The sequence below is a fragment of the Nicotiana tomentosiformis genome, chromosome 7 (genome assembly GCF_000390325.3).
Source record: "Nicotiana tomentosiformis chromosome 7, ASM39032v3, whole genome shotgun sequence".
NCBI lineage: Eukaryota > Viridiplantae > Streptophyta > Magnoliopsida > Solanales > Solanaceae > Nicotiana > Nicotiana tomentosiformis.
Window position 1 is genome coordinate 129,522,821 of NC_090818.1, and position 14,331 is coordinate 129,537,151.

Consider the following 14,331-nt stretch of genomic DNA (forward strand, 5'->3'; position numbering starts at 1 on the left):
GCACATAATGACTAACCCTTCTGATAACCCCGGTACACCCCCACCAGGATCCTCATCTTCAACCACCCCTCAGCCTAAGAAAAGAAGAGTAAAAATACGTGCTCGCAAGACTGTGGCTGGAAGTGCGTTATCAAAGAAATTAAACGCACAACTAAAAGCTAGCCAAAACCAAGAACCCCAGAACTCTGATGACTCTTTCAAGTCTGCGACTGTGGGTGAAGAAACTGGGTCTTCTGATACTGAACAGGTAACCTCTAGCCCAAATATTACTACTGTGGTCATTTCTAAGTTGGCTGAAAATCTGGAGAATAGGTTTATTTTGGTTGGATCTGTGGTGGATGTAGAAATTTCTGAGTCCAGAAGGAGAGGTGGTAAAAATAAAAAATAAAAAATAAAAAGAGAGTGAGGGTGCTTGTAGTGACGAAAAGGGAATGGGTAAAAGAGTGGTTGATTTTTCACCCACTTCTGATATAGGTAGAATGGTTATTTCTGGAGTAGATAAAGTGGAGGAAAGTGTCAATAAAATAGGGGGAAGTGTGTCTGGAGAAGCCGCTGAAGGGCTGGTTCAACTTGGGCAAAATGTAGATAAACCTGGTTCATCAGTTGAAGAAACCCTCGCAGAACTATTGAAAAAAGTAGGAGTCAGTTACAATCCCAAGAAGAAGAAAACTTCCAAAGCTAAGACCCATGGAACTGCTAGGGCTAACAAGAAAAGAAAAGTTGCCCCTTCCAACACTGTGGAGAGTCCTCCCTCACGAGGAAGAGCCACCAGAAGTCAACTAAAGTAGAGTGAGGAGGAATTGCAGAAAGCTTTAGATGAAAGCAAGAAGAAAAGAATGGACAAAGGGAAAGAAAAGGTGGTAGAGCCTGTTGAGGTTGTTGATGTGGATGAGATGGACCTGGTCCATCAAGGTGAACAAGTGACTATTGAGGTAGAAGTTTAGACCCCTAAGCCCAAGAAAGCCAAGACTTCTTCTAAGAAGTCTACATCTGTACCCAAGCTTGATGAACCATCTACTTTGGCCAAAAGTACCAGGTCTACAGTGAAAACCAAACAAGTTAAAATTGCTGAAGAAAAAGAATGTAGTGAAGAAGAGGAGGATGAGTCAGACAGTGACAAGGACAAACTGGCCAAGTTTGGCAAACGAAGTATCTTGAAGGGTAGGCTCCTGAAGGATTTGGAGGAAGAAGGGATGGTCATGTTGCTGGAAAAATTAAAGGTGCAAGGGTGGAAGGACATGGTCCTTCAGATAGATGGAAGACTGGCAAGGAATGAAACTGTTGAATTCATGGCCAATGCTGAGGTAAAGGATGGAAGAGTCACCAGCCTGGTGAAAGGGGTACATATTTCTTTTAATGTAAAGGAGCTGGATGACATGCTACTTGTACCTTCTGAAGGGTACAATGATTACACAAGGCAGAAATGGCCAAGCCTAGACACCCTTCCTACTGCCCTGACCATCACCAGAAAATTCTGTGATAATGAAGAAGAAAGTGAGCCCAAGGCTGTCTACAAAAGTGAAATGAAGCCCCCCACAAGGTACACACACACACAAGGTATTGTTTGAATTCATCAACAAGTGCATTCTGCCTAGGCAGGAAATGAGGCATATTGCCAACTTCATGGACTTGGTTTTGATGGAATGTCTGGATAGTGGGAGGCAGATCAATTGGCTTGAATTTATTATCCAACTTCTTGATAGGGTTATCAATGGCTCCAAAGCCCATGCAATTCCCTATGGCTTCATTCTCACTGCTGTTCTTGCTCATTTTAAGGTGCCACTGAAGAAGTGGGAGATGGCTACAAGCAAAGACCATTTTGGGGTTAACACCCTGCTCGCTTGTGATTATGAAGTCCATATCACTCCCAATGAACCTGGTTCATCTAAAAGGACACCAGTAAATAGCAAGGTCGGAGCTTTGGTGCATGAGAGTGGGGTAAAGGATGCTGAGATAGCAAGGCTAAAGACACGATTGGCTGAGGTAGAATCTGAGAGAGATGTTCTCCGAACAGAACTTGCAAAGGAAAAGGAGAAGAATGATGGAATTATTCAAAACAAGTTGCACCTTCTCCAAGCTAAACATCAAGCCTCTAGTTCTTCTAAGCCTTAACTTCCTAGCCCAGTCTCGAAATTTCAGTGACCCAGATTCGGGATATCTCTTGTTTTTGCTCATGTTTTCAGTATTTTTATTTTTTTTTTGTGTTTTGTGGAAGAATCATATCGACTATCAATGAAATCTGCTGGTTTTTGCTCTAACTGTATGTTTATATTTCTCTGATAGTTTAAATTCTTAGCCTGATTATTGATAATTAATCCATGAATGCATTTGAAGTAGCCTCAATGGTCATGAGTAAGTTTTAAGATCTGGGTTTCACACATTTTTATGCAACTTTTTGATGATGCCAAAAGGGGAAAAAATGTGCTTTGTATTCTGAACAGTGATATTTATAACCCGATGAACCTGGTCCTTGATGATAAGTGAAAATTATTCTAACATTGTGTTGATGTTGGGCTAAGTTGAAACAGGCCCTAAGGTTATGGAAGCACAGAGATTGTCATCATCAAAAAGGGGGAATTTGTTGGCCCAAGTAAAGGATAGTTTTGAAGATTGACAAAGGAACTCAGGGATGAACCAGGTCCATCACTGGTAGGCATAGACACGGGAAGATTCAAAGCACGTGAGATGCACATGCAGGAGATAAACGAAATCTGGCATAACAATAGATATCTCCTGATCGAAAAGATTGCATAATTGATAAGGAGAAGGACTCCTTACTCAACGAGAATATTATCCAATATAAGGAAGGAGTTAGGAGTTGAGATTAACTAGAACTCTTCCACCAAGGAAGAGTAGTATTAGAACTCTAGTTATTTCTTCATCTATTAACTCTATATATTGCAGGATGTTCTCACTCTACAGGGAACGCACAAAAGCAGAAGTTAAACGTGAATTTAGAGCAAAATAGCAAGGCATTTTGTAAGCCGTTTGTGTGTGATTCAAGTGTGCAAATCTGAAGCTATATGAACCAGATAGAAGAACCAGCTCCAAGTGTCTGTCTTTTATTCTAGTTCAATTGTAGTAGGTATTTTCATATTGTACCTTTCAGCTTTATCTAGAGGCAATTGTAATAGGTACTCAGAGTATTCAAGTTAGAATTAACTTAAAGTTGTTGCAACAGTTAGAGGCTGGTTGCCACAACGGGATTAGAGTTAATCCTAGGTTTACAAAAGTATTTTGTAAATGCAGTTTTTGGCTCAGTGATTCAGTAGAGAGTTTGGAAAAATCCTACTGGGAAGTAGGTCATGGTTTTTTTCACCTTTTGAGCCAGGTATTTTTCATGTAAAAATCCTTGTGTTCTTTAATTTCTGCATTTATTATTCCGCAACAGTAGTATAAGGAACACATAGAAAAACCAGGTCCTTTTATAATCTGTGCACGTGAAAAATTGGACACCACATAAATCACCCCTCTTGTGTGGTATTGAAGTTAAAACATTAGTTGACTATGGAGATTCCTAAAGTATTTTGAAGCTCATAAGAAAAAAGGTAAGTCAATAGTAGCCATTTGTCGTGGAAGTTGGGAGACTAGCATGTTCTATGGTCCAAAGACAGGCTTCCTCCACTTTGTCACAATTCATAAAGTCTGTATTATACTTTGAAGCATGGTGATCTTTTGGTAAGATATGGTTCTTGCACTTTGAGTAGCTATAAGATTAAGAATGTGGCTTTTAGTGCTTGCACTTTTATGCTCATTTTGAATCCTTCTGGTCCTACATTTTGCTTTCTTACTGATCAAGCTGATACCATTGTCAACACTTTGTTCTATTCTTGTTTGTTCTAGGATTCTCTTAGTCACTTTGAGTTTCTTGCATTTGTTCTCCAGAACTTTTAGATGTATTTTTTTATTGATACAGTAGAATTAAAAAAAAGAAAAATTAATAATGGTCGAAAAGTGTCTATGGCAATATATATTGCATCTTGTTTGAGTTAATTTTAGCTTTCTAGTAACAGTGGAGTGAACAATACTGAAATCCACTGCAACATGCATATAATTCAATAATAACTTTGGTAAAAAATGGGCAACTCGGTGCACTAAGCTCCCGCTATGTGCGGGTCCGGGGAAGGGCCGGACCACAAGGGTCTATTATACGCAACATGCATATAATTCAATAATAACTTTGGTAAAAAATGGGCAACCCGGTACACTAAGCTCCCGCTATGCGCGGGTCCGGGGAAGGGCCGAACCACAAGAGTCTATTGTACGCAGTCTTACCCTATATTTTTGCAAGAGGCTGTTTCCGCGGTTTGAAACCGTGACCTCCTGGTCACATGGCAACAACTTTACCAGTTACGCCCAGACTCCCCTTCTCAGTAATATTTTTGGTAAAATCCAAATATTGTGCTCAACTGGTTCTTTATTTGCTTTGGTTTCTTATACGGAATGGGTGTTTAATATTGTTTCAGCTATTGAGTGGTAGCATCTCTGGTTGATAATATACTAGATTGATTATTCTAGAAAGTTAGCAAATCCGGGATTCAAAATCTTCGAGTGGAGCACCATTGCACTGTCTATTTCTTTGTAACAATGGTGTAGATCTAATACATTATATGTTTTGAAATATTTTAAATTCTATATATAGTTCGGGCCAAAATTAATTGACATGCCTTTCAGGAGCAGAATTAAGGGGTGTAAAGAGGTTTTAAACCCCTTCGTCGAAAAAGTTATATTATATATATATATACACGCTCAAAATTAGTTTTTTTTTTATGTATATACTCCATATATAATATATATTGAATTCTATTAGCCTCTGGGTGCACGTTACGTCTCTTATTTTTTTTATGCTTGGTGCCGTCAGCCTATCTATAAAGAAGTGGCTTATGATTTCATCATCTCCCACAGTTCTAACTTTTCGTTGTCAATTTCAGGCTTTCAGCTGAGATAGAAATATTTGTGGCCATGAACTGCTACAGAAACCTAGATTATTTCTCGTTCAAGATTTGTCCAGTCGCCTTGACAAAATCATCTGAAGACAAGTTTTAACCCCTTTAAGAACCAAAACTCGGACTTAATAACATACTAATAATGTTCTTTCTTTTTTTTTTTATAACATACTAATAATGTTGTTGTGGATGTACTCGACTTAATAACACAGTGAATTACACCTAAGAGTGTGGCCTAACGGTCTATGTAGTGAGTGAAAACGTGAAAACTTACGGTACAAATTTCGACGAGACTATTTTCCGTCCACTTTAATTGATTTTTGGTCTTTTTTTTACGGTCCACAATATTTGATTTTTTCAGATATCAAGAAGTTATTAACTTCATTTTTTATAAAGTTATCCTTTGAGTAAAGAGCCTAGGAGTCTTTGTTGTATTTCCAATGAACAAATTAAGTTTAATATGGTCAAATTTATTAAATGTTGAAAGGTGAATTACTTAATATGTATATAGTAGATAATTTCTTTCCCTCTGCCTATACTTAGTGGACACATATACTCGAAACTTGTGCTTGTTGGAGATAGAAGGTACTTCCTCCGGTCTACTTTAATTGATTTTTTTTTACTGTTATATCACACATATTAAGAAATCTAACTTTTAATATTAATTAATAAATTAAATTGACTATATTAACCTTAATATGTTCATTGAAAATACAACAAATATTTCTAGGCTTTTTACTCTAAGAGCAACTTTGAGAAAAAGAAGTTAATTCCTTCTTGATATATGAAAAAATTAAATATTGTGAACCACAAAAAAAGATCAAAAATCAATTAAAGTGGACCGGAGGAAGTACTTAATCTAATAATTGAGGTGCGCAGAAGTTAGTTCGTAACAATAATATAGTCGGTGTGATCTCACGAGTGGGTTGTAAGCATATATAACTCACCCCTACTTTGTACGCAGAAGTTAGTCCGTACACCACCAATATTTAAGGGAAAAAGAATTAATGAGTGAACAAATTATTTACTAAAACTTGCTAATTCTTGAAGTTTATGATCGAGTTTTTTCGAATTAGGTTATGATCCATTTTCCTTCTCATTTAAAAACAAATGAGGTCCAATATACCCAAAAGAATTTTATGTGAAACTTTGGATCCTCGTGACCAACTCTACATAATATCTTATAACTATCTCTAGTTGGTGCATTATTTGTATTTGTAATTGTCACAAAAACAAAATTCAAGTTGGAAGATCTTGGACCCTTCTTATCCAATTGGCACTATAATTTAGAAATTCTGAGGGGGAAATGGTTAGATTCTTCGCACACTTAACTTTTTCCTGAAAAAAAACAGAATATATTTAATTAAAAACATATAAACAACAAAAGAACTGGTAATTCATTGCTGTAAGTAAAAATAGATCTAGCACGAGGGAGGTTCTATATGATTCTCAAAGAAACATTATTTGGTACTCCCTCTCTCCATCTTTATTTGACACTATTTGGCAAAACACAATAACAGAATATATTAAGTTAATTGTATGTAATATTAGTAGTTTTAGAAGTGAAACTGTTAAAAAAACAATTGAAAAGTTAATTTTGATATTAAAAAAAAAGATCAAGCAAAATTTAAATCATGATGAATAGTTAAATGTTGGGTGTGCGAACAAGGTTCTACATTGGTAACTGAAAAGATTGGGGGCATACATATAAGATGTAGGAATTTCTTAATAGCGAGACCTTTTGGGGGAAACTGTAGAGGTTTGGTCCAAAGCGGACAATATTATGCTATGTTAAGAGCAACTTTAGGCCGTTTTAACCATACAAGTGATATCATAGCCTAGGTTCGGCGGAACGAGTATGACGATGATGGTGCGGGGCTCGGTTTGCTTACCCTTACAAGCTTGGAGACACGCACACAAGAAAAAGCTAGTTACGGGCTTTGCTTGCCACAAATACTCTAACAATGTGGGTGACACATTAAATCTCAAACATTAACCCGTGAATCGTGGTGATAGGCTACATGGAACTTAGTTCGACGGGAAGATTGTTGGGTATGCAAATAAAGTCTCATATTGATAATTGAAAAGATTGAAAACCTAAAGCGAACAATATCATGTCATTGATTTAGCCCAATATTAAATTAACCTCTCCGATGAGAAAAGAAATTGGATGCCTATTTCTTCTTGTCAATTCCAATCCTTTTACGTCTTCTATGTGCCACAACTTTTTATATAGTGGATACTTGTGGCTTCTGCAACAAAGATGAAGGTAGTTGTCACTATCCACTTTAAAAGAAAAAAGGCAAAAGGGCAAATTCCTTAACCCTTCTTATTTCTTCTTCTTTCTTTTCTTAAGGTGCAACCACTAATTTTTCTTTTGGCCTTTGAGTTCTAAAATAATTTTCAAGACTCAAATCATAATACGCGTATCATATTCCTTCACGATTTTCTCTTCGAAAACACTCGCCTCATCCATCTTTTCCGTCGTTCCCTTTTTTTCTTTCTAGTTGTATTTGTAAACCAAGAAAGTCGGCGACCAAATTATTAATGAGTTTAATATCTATACATTGACAACATAAATAAATTTTATACTAAAAGGTTACATATTTGGTAATTGTCCTTAAAAGTGAGATTGGTAAATTTAAAAATAAAGCAAGTTACGTTTTGCTACATGTTAAATATTGATATGAAAAAATTTCTTACAATATCAGTATATTTAAATTAAATTCAATATTAATTAGTGCCAATTGGGATATCACATGTACATTTTTTTCGAAATGTTTGTCTCAGTAACAATAATAAAATATTTCTCTTTATCCAAAGACATACCGTTTTAAAATTCACTGGCTCAATGTCACGGGTCATGGATAACAAATTTTCAGAAAACAATACTTGTATTTACCAAAAAAAATAAAAACTCAGAAATTTACAAATTTCTTATTCCTTCTTCTAATATACATTTCCAAATCAAGTAGTGATAAATGCACCTCTCAATAATTTACAAAATCCCTTGAAGATTGTGATAATATTGGTTTGTTGACCCTCTTCTTCAAAGTGATATTAGGTGTTTGGCCAATTGCATATCAGAATTTTTACCAAGAAAATTCAAAAAATAAATAAAATAAACACACGAAGAATCTAAGAGAATTTAACATCTAATATATATACATAAAACAGATTTGACCTTATATACACCATCTAATTTTACGAAAAAGTGATTTCAGATGAAACTCTTTCCGTCTTCTAGCTTCGCCCATGTTGCATGCTACGCCAAGATTTTTCATATTATTTATTTATTTATTATTAGTTGAAGGAGATGAAGGAAACGAACTATAATCATGTAATTAGTTAATGGTGATAAAAATGAAGTAATTTAAGTCAGATAACATATACAAGTACAACAGCAAACCCACGGGTCTGGGAGAATAGTGTATACGCAGCATTAACCCTACCCAATAAAGGCAGATAGGTTGTTTTCGAAAGTGAGATAAGATATAATCCAAGAAATTCTACTCTAAAATGACTTGTTAAAATAGGTCAAGCTTTTACTTGTTGAAATATAATATCCTCAATAAAAACAAAAGAATTTCCAAACCAAAAAAGGCAAAAGCAAATAATGGGCTACTACTGATATAGTAAAAGGTTTGTGTAGAGCTTATAAATAAGGACAGACATTGAGTTATCTCTGCCTCAGACATACTCTGTAAGCAATCACTTTGAAACTTACAAAAAAACTCTTTAATCATACAAAATTTTCTTGATTTGGTTTTTCATTCAAATTCTTCGTTTTTGGGTTTTCAGGAAATTGATCTTAGAGAAGTCTTTTAATTTTGTATTAGCAATGGCTGCTGTTGGTGGAATTTTAGTTTGGGTGGTCAATATATGTGCAATTCTTCTGCTCAATCTATTCTCTACTGCATCTGGTAAGTCCACTGTACTTCTTTCTTGAAGAGAAAAATATTACTATAAGAGTTCACTGTACTTCTTTCAACATGGCCACTTTTTTAATCCTACTTTAAAATATATTTTTTTGAGTCGAGAGTATATCGGAAATAGTCTCTTTAACTCCACCAGATAAAAATAAGGTCCGCATACCTTTTCCAGATCGTACTACAGTATATTATTGTTGTTGTTGTAGTAGATGAAATGTTCAATAGGTCAGGTCCTTAGTTAAAGTATTTAAATCAAAGTTTTTGACAAGTTTTTGAGGCGTTTAATGTATTCTGTGTTTTTAATATTTGATGGTTTTCATGTGTGCTTCCTTGAACCCTTTATGCAATATGCATGCATGTCTTCTCTCCAGAATATACACTTCACTAAAAGTTTCAGAACTCTGACTTAAACTGATTTTTGAACCACATGTATTATCATTACACTAAAAGTTTTTCTTATGTATTCAACAATCTGTATGCATAGAAAGATTCATTTTTGCCCTATATATTTGCACAATTTTGAAGTAAAAAAAGGTTCAATTGAATCCCTTTACGACTATGTAGCTCGGCTCCTAAACAGAAGTCTTACTGCACTTTTTGATATATATATATATATATATATATATATATATATATAACCCGTTTGGCCAAACTTCTAAAATCAATTTATTTTGAGAAGTGTTTTTTCTCAAAAGTATTTTTGATGAGAAATAATTTGTTGACTAGTTAATTTGAAAAGTATTTCTGAGTATCAATTGTGTATTTGGCCAAACTTTTTAAAAATGCTTCTAAGTGTATTTTTCTCAAAAGTGTTTTTCAAAAAATGCTTTTGGGGAGCAGCTACTTTTTCTGCTTCTCCAAAATTGCTTCTACTTCTAATCAAAAACACTTTTTTTCTTTTAAAAACTTAGACAAATACTTCAACTTAAAAATAAAAAAATATTTTTTTAGTTTTGGCGTTGGAGAAACTTGATCAAACAGGCTAACAGTGATACTCTTAATACTCAGGAGATAGCAAGGGAGAAAGAGTTTGTAGGATATATTCTTCATAAAAATGGGTTTTTTCCCCGCTTTATTAAACTAGTAAAGTATCAAATAAAGTGCTTAATTTTCTTGAGGATTGTTTTTCTTTCTATTTCCCGTATTGTTAAAATTTTAGTAAAGATTAGTGAAGTACACGTAATAAAACCATCCTATTCGGAAATTATTATTTGCTTTAATCGTTGAAAAATCTTTGACGAATTTGTGATGAGGATATGCTTTTAAAAGAACAAAACGACATAGTTGTCTAAAGCGTTGCTTTAGGTTTTTGTCCTCTACCATAACAGAATTTTGCTTGTATATTTAGAATATTTAGACAAAAACATTTATACTGCGACCCCAAGAATTGTACATAATTTAGATGAAGGCCAATCAATTCTTGAAAAATAATTAAATGACACCTTATCTTTGATATATACTCATTCTTTGATAATTAATCTACCATGGTCTATTAAGATTATTGATTTCTTCATAATTACTCCCTCTGTCGTCCCAATTTATATGATACAATTTGGTTTTCGATAGTTAAACTTTTTAATTCTGACTGTGAATGCGGACATAGAATCTTTAAATATTTTAAAATAAAATTTACATATTTGAAAACTACGTAATAAGTACTATAAGTTACAATACTTAACAATTCAAAAAATATTTAAAAATCATATGAAAAAGCTCACGGTCAATGAAAAACTCGTTTGATTCTCGAAATCCGAACAATGTCACATAAATTAAGATGAAGGACTAGTATTTTGCGTAGAATATATGAGCTTTATTTTTAACATTTCCGTCGCGCAATCTTCTAGTATTAATTAATTTACACAATTTTCTTTTTTGGTTAGGTGATGCTTTGAGAATCAATTTTGGTTACACAGGCCCAATAGGCCCAAATAATTGGGGAAGGTTGAACCCAACATTTTCGGCCTGCTCAACTGGCAAATCTCAGTCCCCAATAAATATTGACAGTGCTAATCTTGTTATTAACAAAAATTTGAAGCCCTTGATTATGCAATATAATCATTCTGAAGTTGCTACTTTGGTTGATAATGGCTATAATGTTGGGGTTAGTTTTCTAATAGCCTGTTTGCACAACCTTATTTTAAATTACTTTTAAGACAAAATAACTTTTAAGCCATAAGTTAGAAATTTTAACTTTTGGCTTTTGCCTTGTTTTTGTCATTTTAGCTTAAAAATAAGTATTTAAAAGCACTTTTTCTCTAACAAAAAAGGAAACTTGTTTTTCTTTTTGTTCATTTTTTTAGGTCTCATTAGGAAATTACCCTTCTTTTCCTTGAACTTTTTTCCCTATGTTCTTTAGTTTTTCTTTATTTTTATTTCTATCATTGATCTTTTGTGCTTATTAGGATAATTGACATGATAATTTTTTCCATTATTATTAATTTCTCATGAGACTGATATTGATACCAATGGTTGCAGATAAAATATGGGGAAAATGCAGGAACTTTGGTTGTGGATGGTAAAACTTACAACTTGAAGCAAATGCACTGGCATTCTCCTTCCGAACACCGACTTGATGGGATTCAGTAGGCACTTTTTCTCTTGTTATTAAGCATTAAGAGTGTGGCCTCACGATTAATGAAGTGGTTAAAAATTTGGAAAATTGGTGTTAAAATCCCAATCAAGATAAAAAAATTGAGTGTGGACAGAGTTATCCGATATATATACTAGTGAAAGGTAGTAAATATTCGGTAGAATAGTCAAGGCGCATACAATTTGACCTTGACACCACTAATTAAAGGGTCCAGAGAAGGATCACCGCTCCCGCACCCAAAGAATGTAATGTAGACAGTCTACCATAATGTAAGCATTAGTGACTGCTTACACGGCCCGAACCTATGACCTATAGGTCAAACGGCTCGACACCACTAATTAAATTTATAAAATATAAAAAATAAGATGCTTGATGTCTTGTGTGTGCAATAGCAATTCAAGGAGTATTATATGTCGACTGAAGTATATATCTTAATAATAGGTTAAATTGTTTTTACAGATATGCTGCGGAGCTTCATCTAGTTCATTTTGCTGAAGATAATAGTATAGCAGTATTGGCAACCCTCTTCCATATTGGCCATCCTGATCCCCTAATGACCAAGGTACTACAACATATATAATATTTCATTTGTTTTAATTTATGTGATACTTTTTATTTTTCGAGATTTAAATTTTATAATTTTGACTACTATTATTTGAATGCAGGATTGTTAAATTTTTTGAAATAAAATTTACATAGTAAAAATTATGTTAAAAGTATTATAAGTCATAATAATTAATGGTTTAAAATATTTAAATACATAATAATATATATGCTATTGGAAACAATAAAAAGAAAAGATTAATATGTTGAGTTTGTTTCTATTTATGTTTAGCTTCAAAACAAACTGAATGAGCTGGCAAGGGACGTGGCATCACAGAAAGAAACACAGATTCAGCTGGGAAGTATAGACACACATGAAATAAGGAAACACACACACAAATATTACTCATATACTGGTTCTTTAACTACTCCTCCATGCTCTGAAAATGTCTCTTGGCACATCCTTGGCAAGGTATAGTTATCTTTCTACATTTTCCTTTCTCTTTTTATTTCTTGAAAGACTGGAGCTTCATTTGTTAGTGTAAATAATTAGTAACATGAGCAAAGTTATTATTGTGTCACGTCTTAGCAGAGACAGATTTAGAATTTAAAGTTTATATATGGTACTTACAATGATCTCAAGTTAATATACAATGATAATTAGGTTCAAATATAATTTAACAGTAGCGGACGCACGTGGTGCAGCTGAACCCGCTTCACCAAAAAATAATACTGTGTATATGAATAAATTACGATTAAAGCAGCATAAATTTTGTAAAAATATTTTATTTGAACCCACTTGACAATTATTATTTTACGACTAAAGTTATGTATTTTTAAGATTGAACCCGCTTGCACAAAATCTTGGATCCGCCACTGTAGTCTAATATGTATATATATATATATATATATATATATATATATATATATATATATATATATATAAGTATGAGCAAAAACTATTATGTTCTGGTGAACCCGTACGTAATGCGTTGGATCCGCCCCTACATCTTACGCCTGATTGTACGGGCTAGCCACTTTTAGAACCGATTATTAACATAGCCGGTGTCCAAAAATTGGTTGAAAAGTAGCCACTTTTAATTCGGAAATACCATGATAGTGTCATGAATTTCGAGCTTAAACAAGTAAAAAGTTCAAGATAATGTCCTGATTTTCGAAATCCGTAACACTTTTATGGGATTTCAGAAATTGACCGTTTTTCAATAACTTTTGAATCTCTGACTATTTTATGATTACAAGAATAAAAAATGGCTATTTTTAACATACCCGAATTAGTGAATAAGATCAAATATGGACTGATTGAAAAATGTTGAACCAAGACCACAAGGAAATGGCATGATGGTTGAACATGTTACAGTTTTATAGGTAAGAATACACAATTACATTTTAATGAGATTGTGTAAGGTAGATAGGCTATCGGAAACAACTCTTCTATCTTATATGAAGTAAGGGTAAGATCTACATATACCCCATCCTTCCCAAACCCTACTTCTGTAATCACACTGAGTATGTTGTTATTAAGAACAGCTAGATAGTTCGTAGTTAAGAAGAACTAACCAATCAACCACCGCCCAGTATAATCCCACAACTGGGTCTGTGGAGGGTATGATGTACGCAGTCTTACCCCTACCCTGGGAAGGCAGAGAGATTGTTTCCGATGTTGTTAAGAAGAACTAATTTTTAATAATTACATGTGCACATTGTCAAATTAATTTACACTAATAATGTATTCATGTAATGATGGAAAAAATGTGAATGCAGGTGAGATCAATATCAAGAGAGCAAGTAGAAGCTTTGAGAGCTCCATTGGATTCGAGGTGCAAGAGAAATGCTAGACCAGTACAGCCCTTGAATGGAAGGCAAATTCAGATGTATGAAGTCCAAGGAAATGTTAATTAGTTTTTTTTATATGTCTAGGGGAAACAATAATTTTATATATGTATCTCTCTCTATATATATTCCCCCGATGAAAAGCTCGTTAATTAAGTTCTCTATCTAAATTCTAATCCTAATTACATAAACACATACTTCTATGAAGCATTAGCTCAAGAAAGACAAAGGTACAATACGTCATTTGGTTCAAAACTAGGTTATCCTAACCAGGATAGATAATCCCACATTCGATATGGGATAGATAATCCCATGATTTTGTTATAAATTTTATTTTGATTTTAGCTAATACTCACGATCAAATTTAATCCCAAATTTATATTGGGATAACCCCTAATCCCTGTAACCAAACAACCCCTAACACTGGTTGTGTTTTATCATATGGCCAATCCCTGTAAAGGAAAATGTG

General features: G+C 33.9%; 1 protein-coding gene across 1 annotated transcript; it reads left to right on the forward strand.

Moving 5' to 3' along the window:
• The first annotated feature begins 8,629 nt into the window (after positions 1-8,629).
• LOC104101125 (alpha carbonic anhydrase 1, chloroplastic) lies at positions 8,630-14,032 on the forward strand. Its single transcript, XM_018772413.3, has 7 exons — positions 8,630-8,649; positions 8,748-8,869; positions 10,759-10,979; positions 11,354-11,460; positions 11,928-12,030; positions 12,304-12,483; positions 13,794-14,032. Exons 2-7 carry the CDS (start codon positions 8,788-8,790, stop codon positions 13,929-13,931), a joined length of 831 nt encoding a protein of 276 aa, XP_018627929.1. The 5' UTR covers positions 8,630-8,649; positions 8,748-8,787; the 3' UTR covers positions 13,932-14,032.
• Positions 14,033-14,331: the final 299 nt, after the last annotated feature.

Coding starts and splice junctions, on each gene's coding strand:
- LOC104101125 (XM_018772413.3), top strand. CDS start 8,788: ATGGCTGCTGTTGGTGGAATTTTAGTTTGGGTGGTCAATATATGTGCA. Junction 11,461..11,927: donor CACCGACTTGATGGGATTCA/GTAGGCACTTTT, acceptor TTGTTTTTACAG/ATATGCTGCGGAGCTTCATC. Junction 12,031..12,303: donor CTGATCCCCTAATGACCAAG/GTACTACAACAT, acceptor ATTTATGTTTAG/CTTCAAAACAAACTGAATGA.